Genomic DNA, 11,899 nt, shown 5'->3' with positions numbered 1-11,899 from the left:
ATTTTTTTTTATTTTCCTCTTAAAAGATGTTTCTGAACACAAAGTAAACTTAATTAGTTTTTAAAGTAGTTGCTTTGTATGAAAATTAATTATTTTATAAATATTGTAATTTTAAGTTATTCTTACATAATTTCTGTTCTCTTTCAAAATGGTGGATTTAACCAATCAGGTATTAATATGAGTAAATTAATACGGTTTTTATTAAGAAAATCCACTAGTAAGAAAATAAATCTACTTTAGTAGAACAACTTCCGGTCAGCTCCTGACGTCACGCTGGCTCGATAAATGAATGGTTTAAAAGTTTTTTATTTTTTTTATTTATCTCGCGGTTTATACATTTGAATAGGATACATTTTATGGCTTTATAGTGAAAGTTTCCAACTTAAAATTATTTCTATGTAATCAAAAAAAAGAAAAAAAGTCTGGAACTATTTTTCAACCCGGAAGTCCTGTTTGTTTAGTGAAGCTAGTTAGCATTAGCAGCCGGAAACACTGACCGTTTAGTTACTTTTTTTTTCTTTTTTGCAGCATTCGCAGTTCAGTGTTTCAGCTCAGTCACAGGAAAAAGTCCACGGCTGCCCCGGTCACCTAAAAACATGACTGTGAGTATTTACAGACCAGTGTTAACTCGTTTATGAGAAAAGTTCAGCTTTAAAACGCAGCAATGTTGGTTATTTTCTGTCAGAGTTGCGTCAAATGTCTTATTTAAAAGTCAGTATTATTGACACGTATGAAAGCATCGATTCTGTTAGTGGATATGATTGAACAGATCGTAAATCTAGTGATTTACACGTTTGTGTCACGTGTTTCCAGTACTGGAGTTGTAAAAAAAACAATCAGGGGGGATGGTGGATTTTATCATATGGGGACAGATAATTTGTGCTGACTACAAATAATATAATATATTACAAATAATAGCAGTGACCAAAACAGCTGCAGAAATACTGCAGGAATGACATAGCAGCAGTTAAATGCAGCCTTCTGTAAGCTTTAAATATCCACTGGGCTTACATCAAATACATCAAAACACAACAATAAAAAACACTTTTCTGAACTTATCAATATGACTCTGTCCTTCACAGGATAAGTAACATGGATCACTGCAAAAACTCACAATCTTAACAAGAATATTTGTCTTATTTCTAGTTAAAATGTCTCATTTTAGTAAAAAAATCTCATTACACTTAAAACAAGACTCATCACTGAAAAAAACAACTATTTTCACCTGTTTCAAGTAGATTTTCACTTGAAATAAGTGGAAAAATCTGCCAGTGGAACAAGATTTTTTTGTTTGTAATGAGAAGATAAATCTTGTCCCACTGCCAGATTTTCCTACTTATTTCAAGTGAAAATTTACTTGAAACAGGTCAAAATATAAAGAAAAAAAGTCAAAATTTTGTGAAAAAAGTCGAAATATCGAGAAAAAAAGTCGAAATGTTGAGGAAAAAAAGTCAAAATTTTGTGAAAAAAGTCGAAATGTCAAGAAAAAAAGTCAAGATTTTGTGAAAAAAGCCGAAATGTGCAGAGAAAAATCTCATTACACTTAAAACAAGACTCATCACTGGAAAAAACAACAATTTTCACCTTTTTCAAGTAGATTTTCATTTAAAATAAGTAGAAAAACCTGCCAGTGGAACAAGATTTTTTTGCTTGTAATGAGAAGATAAATCTTGTCCCACTGGCAGATTTTTCTACTTATTTCAAGTGAAAATGTACTTGAAACAGGTGAAAATAGTCAAATAAGTTATTTTTCTAGTGTTATTTTTCTGGTGATGACTCTAAATGTTGAAATAGCAGTAAAACCACATTCATTGATGAAATGACATAAGGGATGGAAAGGAGGGATGGCAGTTTTACATGGGGATGATTTGGACCGTTTTTATTTCAGGGGGGGATGATTTGGACCGTTTTTATTTCAGGGGGGATGATTTGGACCGTTTTTATTTCAGGGGGGGATGATTTGGACCGTTTTTATTTCAGGGGGGGATGCCATCCCCCTCATCCCCCCTCAACTCCAGTACTGTGTGTCATCAGTTCTTAATCACCACTGATCTCAGTTTAGGTCATCAATTCTGACTGTTTTCCACCAGAAACACGAGTTTGAAGTGGCCATGACCTGTGAGGGATGCTCGGGAGCCGTGACCAGAGTCCTCAACAAGCTGGGAGGTCAGATCTTCTTACTGTTCTTTTCTTTTTTAGGTTTCTTGAAGTTTCTTGCTTCTGACAGTCTTTCAGTTTTAAAGCTGATTCAAAATTCTGAAACTAAATTTATAATTTTTGGCCATTCAAGAAGTGACACAAATATATCACGTACTTTAGAAGGAGTTTTAATTGATAGAGTATCACAATTTAGGTTTTTAGGGGTTATTATAGATGAGATATTGACATGGAAAGCTCATGTAAAATCAAAAGTGTGCAAAAATATTTTTGTTTTGAATAAGGCTAAGTTTGTGTTAATAATGAGAATTTTATATTGTTCATTAATTTTGCCTTATTTAACTTATTGCGTTGCAGTCTGGGGCAACACATATCCAACTAATATGAATCCTTTATTTTTACTACAGAAAAGACTTAGTTATTTACAATACGCATTACAGAGAAAACTCCAACAGATTATTTATTGAATCAAGATTAACTGAAACTCCATGATTTGGTGAAGTTACAGACACAATCATGTAACAGCTAAATGTAAAGCATTACCAGAAAACTTACAATACATGTTTACTTACTTTTAGTTCAAATAATGAAGATAGTCGAAGAAAATTTAATTTTAAACATCTATTTGCCCGAACAACTTTAAACCAGACGAGTGTTTCTGTTGTTGGAATTAAGTTATGGAATTCATTACATGATGATTTAAAGGGCTGTATAAACATATTTCAGTTTAAAAAAAATTGAAAGAGAAAAAAATAGCAATGTATTGATGATATAGTTAAGATTATAATATATGCGTATGGAGACAGACCCATGATTCACATTAATAGTCGGCATCAGCTTGTCATCAAGGTCTGGACAGCTCTGTTGGAGACGCAGCTGTCTATCCCGGTCTAGTGTGTGGTGGAACCTGAAACCACAGACTGCAGGACAGTGATTTATGACTATTACATGTCTTTATAACAATATGGACTATTGAAACAGCCCTTTTAAGCTCTTAAATGAGCATCTGAGAGCGTTTTCCTGCTCTCAGATGTTGGTATAGTCTTCATAATATTGGAAAAAATAATAATTAAAACTGTCATCCACTTTTTATAAAGTAAAAACTATCTTTGATTATTTCAGGTCGTGTAACTACTCGAAATGAACCATGATTTGTATCTTCATTAGCTGATTGTGTGTAATCAGGATTTCATGGAGAAAGGCAAGTTTATTTATCTAGCACAATTCAACACAAGGTGATTCAAAGTGCTTTACATCGACATTAAAAGCGGCAAGACATAATTAGACAGTAAATGGCAAATAAAATGAAATAAAATTATGAGAAAAGAAGGTAAAATAAGAAAAAGCACAGGTTGCTAATTTAAGAGTACGCTTAAATAACGAATAAATGAAATAAAATGATAAGAAAAGAAGTAAAATAATAAAAAGCACAAGCTGTTTTAAAGGAGCTGACAGTTGGAGTATGTTTAATGTTTCAAAAACCAAAAATCTAAATCCAAAAAGACATCCGAGGGTACAAGAGGAGCAGCGGCTGCTCCAGCTGTAGCTGGTGAACAAACACCGACAGCCAGCTCATCCATGTCACCTCACATTAGGGATGGGCGGTATGGAATTTTTGGCGTTTATCCCGATAACGATAAAAAATGACGATTTAAAAAAAAAAAAAAAAAAAAAAACAATTCAACTCCACCTTTTTAACTATAAATCTTTCTTTCTTTCTTTCTTTCTTTCTTTCTTTCTTTCTTTCTTTCTTTCTTTCTTTCTTTCTTTCTTTCTTTCTTTCTTTCTTTCTTTCTTTCTTTCTTTCTTTCTTTCTTTCTGGCTCGTGAATGGTAAAATATCGCCTATTCCTACCTCCCCTGGGTTTAACGTGGGCTGTTTGGGTGCAGAGCGGCTTTGAGCTTGAAGTGGGAACGTTTTATGAGAGTCCTGACGGTTTCATCACCGTGGGAAACCCACGTAGGCCAAATATAGTTTTAATCACGCAGGCGTCATGTTGGAAAGTTTAGCTGTTGAGCTCCACCTAAAGTCCCACTCAGACCCCACTCTCCCTTTGTGAATACCAGTTTAAATGCAATAAATGTGTTTTAAGGGACATATAGTTCCCTAGAACTTAAGTTCAAGGACGGGATTTTGTCACCGGTGATTCTGAGAGCAACTTAGACCAGTTAGTGGTTTAACTGGGATCACATGAATAAACGGCCTCCCAGCTCCTCTTGGTGTTCAGCGTTGCTCAGCTTGTGACATTTCAGCATTATTCTTATACAGGACTGTCTCAGAACATTAGAATATTGTGATAAAGTTCTTTATTTTCTGTAATGCAATTTAAAAAAAACAAAAATGTCATACATTCTGGATTCATTACAAATCAACTGAAATATTACAAGCCTTTTATTATTTTATTATTACTGATTATGGCTTACAGTTTAAAATTAAGATTCCCAGAATATTCTAATTTTTTGAGATAGGATATTTGAGATTTCTTAAACTGTAAGCCATGATCAGCAATATTAAAATAATAAAAGGCTTGCAATATTTCAGTTGATTTGTAATGAATCCAGAATGTATGACATTTTTGTTTTTTTAATTGCATTACAGAAAATAAAGAACTTTATCACAATATTCTAATTTTCTGAGACAGTCCTGTATATGGTATTTTTTTTTATCCATTTAAACCTTTTTTGAATTGGAAAAAAAAAAAATCTGTTTTTCAGAAAATATAGGCGTCACGTCATTGACACATAAACAGCCTCCCAGCTCCTCTTGGTGTTGAGCGTTGTAGCTCCTATAATGTAATAATTTCCTATAATGTAATAATATCCACCCTATAATGTAATAATTTCACCCTGTAATGTAATAATTTCCTATAATAACTTCACCAATAATGTAATAAAATATCCTGACTGATTTTGTAATAACATTTTTACTGATAATGTAATACCTTATTACATTATTGGGAATTTATTAAATTTTCAGGTGGGTCTTTTTTTTTTTTCTCCAAAACTGATAATGTAATACTTGACAAATAATGTAATATATATGTTCATTTTCAGTCCAGAGTTCTACATTATTAGTTATATACGCTGGATTTGAAACACCAGAATGACTTTTGGGTTAAATTCCAGACTTTGAGTAGCATGTAATAAATTCCCAGTAATGTAATAAGGTATTACATTATTGGTAAAAATGTTATTACAATATCCGTCAGGATATTTTATTACATTATTGGTGAAGTTACTACATTATTGGATTTTATTACATTTTTGAATGAGTTAAGTGCAAATTTTATTACATTTTCAGGAAATTATTACATTATAGGGTGAAATTATTACATTATAGGGAAATTATTACATTATAGGAGCTACAAGCGTTGCTCAGCTTGTGACATTTCAGCATTATTCTTATAAGTCCAGTGAAACAGAGGACTTTAAGGACTTTAAGGATGTTTAGAGAGTCCAGTGAAACAGAGGACTTTAAGGACTTTAAGGATGTTTCGAGGCCTCTTGCATCACAGGAACCCGTGACTCGAGTGTGGAGTCAGCCGGCGAGTCACCTGACGCCGCTGCACTTTACTTTTACTCTCATTAAAATGTGGAGTGTCTTAAGTTCTCTTTCTGCTTTTCACCTCCCGGCCGAAACCGTCCCAGAGGACGTGAAAATAGAAATGCATCATTTCAGATCCTCTCTGACGGTCCCGTCACAGCTCTGTCGTTAAACACATGTATTTGTTCTAATCCTGCGGTGTTTCTCCAGGAATCAGACCACGTGTTTCTCTGTCCTCTCGTCTCCTAGATGTGAAATTTGAGATCGACCTGCCGAAGAAGCTGGTTTGGATCGAGTCCGACAAAGACGTGGACGTTCTGCTGGAGACGCTGAAGAAATGTGGGAAGGAGGTGAAATACAACGGCACTAAATGAAGGATTCCTCCTCAGGTGACGAGTTTATGAGTGTTAAAGTCCAGTTTTCCTGCTAGTTTAAAGGTGACCTATTATCGCGTCTAATACCTATTTTAAACAGGCCTTGGATGTCTTAAAAACAAGCTTTTGATTGTTTTTGCTAAATAAATTAGAAATGCACCCTCTGGGCCAGGTCTTTATCTTCCCATTCTCTAAACCAGGACCAAAAACACAAAAAACTAATATGTCTGGAGCCGCAAAAAATGAAAAGTCTTGTATCAGCCTTAGAATGAAGGCAAATGGCAAAAGGCGAAATGTTGAGAAAAAAGTAAAAATGTCGAGAAAAAAGTCAAAATTTAGAGAAAAAAGTCGAAATGTCAAGATTAATGTTGAAATACAATCTCGAGAAAAAAGTAAAAATGATGAGAAAAAAGTAAAAATGTCGAGAAAAAAGTCGAAATGTCGAGAAAAAGTTTAAATTTAGATTAAAAAGTCGAAATCTCTGGATTAATGTTGAAGTACAATCTCGAGAAAAAAGTTAAAATGTCGAAAAAAAAGTTGAAATGTCGAGAAAAAAGTAAAAAGGGAGAAAAAAAAGGAAAAAAAAGGTCAAACATGTTTGAAATAGCTCCAGGAGCCACTAGGGCGGCGCTAAAGAGCCGGAGGTTGAAGACCGCTGCTCTAACCTCATTATCTATGCAGGATTCTGAGTGGGCGGGGCTATGATAATGAGGCTCTGTGCTGATTGGCTGTCTGAATGACACGATACACCGCTACGGAAAAATGGAGGAAGCTCCGGCCGGTGGAGTTAGTTGTTAGTGGTTTCACGTATCAGAGGCCAAACTATGGAAATCACATTTTGGTTCCGTAACTTTGTGGAGCAGAATGTTATTGGCTCGTAGATCCACATCACACTGGACGATCATCCGGGCGGCTGTACAGACACTGCAGAATCTGGTTCTTTCCTCCTTCTCTGAGTTGCTGAGGGGAGACCACTTTATAAATGTTAAAGTAAGAAAAAAACACTTTATAAATGTTAAAGCAAGAAAAAACCTGTTTTCAGAATAGGTCCCCTTTTAATCTCCACATTTCAACTTTTTTTGTCCACATTTAGACTTTTTTTCTCCACATTTCGACTTTTTTTCTCCACATTTCGACTTTTTTTCTCGATTTCGACTTTTTCTCGACATTTCAACTTTTTTTTCTCGACATTTCAACTTTTTTTCTCGACATTTCTACTTTTTTTCTCTACATTTCTACTTTTTTCCTCTACATTTCTACTTTTTTTTTTTGAAATTTCACTTTTTTCTCAACATTTTGACTTTTTTCTCGACATTTTGACTTGTTGTTGTTGTTCCGGCCAGAGTTAGTTGTTAGTGGTTTCACCATCGCTCCGTGGTTCCGTAACTTTGTGGAGCAGAATCTTATTGGCTCGTAGATCCACATCACACTGGACGATCATCCGGGCGGCTGTACAGACTCTGCAGAATCTGGTTGTTTCCTCCTTCTCTGAGTTGGCAGGCTGAGGGGAGACCACTTTATATATGTTAAAGCAGGAAAAAACACTTTATAAATGTTAAAGCAAGAAAAAAACACTATATATGTTAAAGCAAGAGAAAAACACTTTATATATGTTAAAGCAAGAAAAAAATGACTTTATATATGTTAAAGCAAGAAAAAAACACTTTATAAATGTTAAAGCAAGAAAAAAACACTTTATATATGTTAAAGCAAGAGAAAACCTGGTTTTCAGAATAGGTCCCCCCCTTTTTTTTTTTTTAGAAGGCATTTTATATAGACCTTGAACATAATATTCCATTCTGCTTTCCCTCTTTTTAACCACTAGAAGGCGACATTGGCATATATATAATTTCTTCAAATACATTATTTTTTGCTTCTGTCTCTTTTTTATTTTAATTTTTTTTTTTGTCACTTTATCTTTATTCAGGCGGGCGCAAAACTTTGTCTGCTTTGAGTATATGTAGTTGTAATAATTATATTTGCGCATGTTATATATATAAAAACTCATAATAACACACCTAATGGAATACAGTAAACTAGGTCTGTATAAACCCACTTAGAAATATATTTCTGTCATTTTAAAATACTATAAGTTATTTAGCAGGATAAAAACTTAAAAACATATTATTATATAATTATTCAACATTTAATCATACTTCTACTCCGACAGGTTGTTAAAGGGAAAATGTTAAAAATGTTTGCTCTAATATTAAGAGACATTTTTCAGAAATATTTTTATGTCCTTGAAATTTTTTTTGTGTGTGTATTTTAGACATTGGTGACACAAAATGAAGTGAGGAAAAACAAAGTCATATGTACATGTATACAGGGTAAACCAAAGAGAAATGTATCAAAAAAACATAATTAATGTTCATTTTTTCAATTAAAGATTTGTAACGAATCACTTTACTCTTTTGGGGGGGGCTGGCTGGTCTTATTAGTTAGTTAGTTAGTTAGTTAGTTTTATTTTGGTCCATTAATCAAAACATGCACCACACTAAAGCTGGATATATAAATAAATGAAGCCGTAGCTTATATAATGCCTACCCTTTTTTACATCACATCACAACAAATCAAAATAAAAAGTATTACAGAGATCAATTACAACAAAAGCACGTGATATAGAGGATTTACAGGAGAAGCTGCTCTTGGTCATAGTTTATATTTATCAATTGCCCTAAGTTTAAACATTTGTTTGAATTTTCAGATAGAACTATACATTTTTAGCTCATCACAGAGACTCTTCCACAAGTTTACCCTTTAACAGAAACATCTACTTCTAAAGTTTGTCCTTACCTTTATTTTTTTTAAACATACAAGTTCCCCTGAGTTCATAGCGACTTTCTCTGCTGAAAACATTTCCTGAATGCAGTAAGGAAGTAGGTTGTTGTTCCTTATACATTATAAGAGAAGTCCTTAGTTCAACTAGATCTACACATTTTAAGGTATTTAAAAGCGTTATCTTAGACACAAGTAGGGGGGGAACAAGGAATAAAGGTTGGGAACCGCTGTCTTAACCAACCAGCTTCCTCTGCCTGCACTATCGCTGTAATGTGACACAAGTATAAGACAGTACATGTTAATGGAATCTCATACCCAAGTACTTTTGTCAGAACTGAATGTACATCTTTCCAGAAAGATTTCACTTTTTCACAATTCCAAAAAATGTGTGCATGATGTGCATTTAAAGAACCACATTGTGTCCAGCAAGGATGAGATGTTGATGATTTTTTACTGTGGATCTTAGGTGTTATAAAATACAAAATAAAATGTTTCCAATTAAACACTCTCCATTAGTGTGAGCTTGTGGAGGTTTGTTGGAATATACACATGTCATACCTTCTTCTGATGACATTTCCACATTCAATTCTTCTTCCCATTTCCATTTCACACATAATGTTGAATTGCCTTTTACATTCCATTAGATCAGCGATCGGCAACACAACATGTTTTAGATCCATATTGGACCAAAAACACAAAAAACAAATATATCTGGAGCCGCAAAAAATTAAAAATCTTGGATAAGCCTTAGAATGAAGACAAATGGCAAAAGTCGAAATGTCAAGAAAAAAGTCAAAATGTTGAGAAAAAAGTCGAAATGTCGAGATTAATGTTGAAGTACAATCACGAGAAAAAAGTTGAAATGTCGAGGAAAGTCGAAATGTCGAGATTAAAAAGGAAAGGAAAAAGGAAGAAAAAAAGGAAAAGAAGAAAAAAAATGAAGAAAAGAAAGAAGAAAAAAGGAAAAAAAAGGTCAAACATTTTTGAAAAAGCTCTAGGAGCCACTAGGGCGGCGCTAAAGAGCCGCGGGTTGCCGACCCCTGGTATAATAGCATAATAGGTCCCCTTTAATTCATAGATTAATGTTCATGATTCATGCGACTCATCATCCGTCACAGTTGTCTCACGTCTTCCTCTGATTGTGTTACAGGAATTCCTCTCTGCTGCTGCTGCAAAGTGAAGATGATACTGGAACCTTCCTGGAGTCCTCAAGCGTTTCCCCCCAGCGTTTCCCCCCAGCGTTTCCCCCCAGCGTTTCCCCCCAGCGTTTCCCCCCAGCGTTTCCCCCCAGCGTTTCCCCCCAGCGTTTCCCCCCAGCGTTTCCCCCCAGCTCACACGCACAAAAACAGCACCCACCTCCCACATGAAAATGGTTTTATGAATCTTATCCCTCTTGGCTGATAGAAGTTCTTCTTCAGCAGGTCCTGTCCTTCTCTAGTCATGATTAATGTGCCTGGATGATCAGGGTGCTTGTAATTGTTTTAGAAGTCACGTCTTCCTTTCTGTCTGATCTTATTTCTTATTTCTTTTTCCTCCGTTACTGACGATGTGGACGAAGAAGGTCTTTGCACCGTTGTTTGATTTGAAGATCAGCGAACTCACTAAATGTTCGGCCAGAAGTTTAAAACGTGAAAATGCCCAACTAAAAGATCCCAAACCGGCTCGGTTTCACCTCCTCTCTCACGACCTCTGTACAGTTCCTGGACCTTTAGCTAAGAAAACATAACAACTGAGTGCTTTCGCCTTAATCTGGGATCAGGATTATTATTGAGTTATAAAGTCCTCCTTTATAAATGTCGGCATCTACAAACCTGCTGGACTTAAAGAGAGAACAGTCTTCTTTGCTTCGTCATAGTTTACACTACACTAAACTCGAGTTTATAGAGATGCATCTTTGATTTCTTACTTTTGTAATCTTGGTTTTGATGTTACTTTAATGTGAAGTAAAAACAGATCGCTCTGTCATCATGTTGCTAACCCACAACACGAATAAAAACTCTTCTACAAAGTCTTACCAATCTGTTGAAAAATCACCACATTCAAAGCAAAAAGAAGAAAAAAACCTTTTTTTCATGTTTCTGCAACAATCGTTCTTCTTGTGCGTATTAATGACTCAGTTGTTTCATTTGCGTTGAACTATTTTAATTAAAAGTTGTGGAAGCTGCAGATGTGTTGGCGTTTGGAGCCGCTGCTGCAGAACGCTGGTTTATCTGATTCCACCACAGTTGTGAGTGGATGTGATGAAAACATTTCCTCATGTCGACTCCAGTTCATAGAAGAGAATGAGATGTAGATAAATCTTACATTAAGTCATTGGAAAATGAGCAATTGTTAGAAACAACAATATTTCATAAAATTCCTAATAATCCTTCAAGCAAACTACTTTGCCAACATTCGTTTCATGAAACAGAGTAAAAGACATGATTAAAATAAAGTTTTCCTTTTCCAAATGAGTTCAGCCGTTAGAGATTTCTCTGGTCTTGTTCCCTCAAACAGCCCTGTAGCTCCTATAATGTAATAATTTCCTATAATGTAATAATTTCCTATATTGCAATAAGTTCACCCTATAATGTAAAAAATTCCTATAATGTAATAATTTCCTATAAAGTAATAATTTCATGAAAATGTAATAACGCCTGAAAATGTAATAAAACTTGCACTTAAATGTAATAAAATCCAATAATGTTATTAAATATCCTGACAGATATTGTAATAACATTTTTACCGATAATGTAATACCTTATTACATTATTGGGAATTTATTACATTTTCAGGTGGGTTTTTTTTTTTTCAAAACTGATAATGTAATACTTGACAAATAATGTAATATATATGTTCATTTTCAGTCCAGAGTTCTACATTTTGTGTTTTAAGTATCTAAGAATGTTTTATACGCTGGATTTGAAACACCAGAATGAATATTGGGTTAAATTGCAGACTTTGAGTTGCATGTAATAAATTCCCAATAATGTAATAAGGTATTACATTATTGGTAAAAATGTTATTTCAATATCCGTCAGGATATTTTATTACATTATTGGGGA

General features: G+C 34.3%; 1 protein-coding gene across 1 annotated transcript; it reads left to right on the top strand.

Moving 5' to 3' along the window:
* Positions 1-451: 451 nt before the first annotated feature.
* On the top strand, positions 452-10,863 carry atox1 (antioxidant 1 copper chaperone). Its single transcript, XM_061724740.1, has 4 exons — positions 452-602; positions 2,091-2,166; positions 5,950-6,089; positions 10,006-10,863. Exons 1-3 carry the CDS (start codon positions 597-599, stop codon positions 6,072-6,074), a joined length of 207 nt encoding a protein of 68 aa, XP_061580724.1. The 5' UTR covers positions 452-596; the 3' UTR covers positions 6,075-6,089; positions 10,006-10,863.
* The last annotated feature ends 1,036 nt before the right edge of the window (positions 10,864-11,899 follow it).

Source organism: Cololabis saira, chromosome 7, assembly GCF_033807715.1.
Source record: "Cololabis saira isolate AMF1-May2022 chromosome 7, fColSai1.1, whole genome shotgun sequence".
Lineage (NCBI taxonomy): Eukaryota > Metazoa > Chordata > Actinopteri > Beloniformes > Belonidae > Cololabis > Cololabis saira.
Note: the sequence above shows the minus strand (reverse complement) of the source record. Positions and strands in the feature narration are given on the sequence as shown.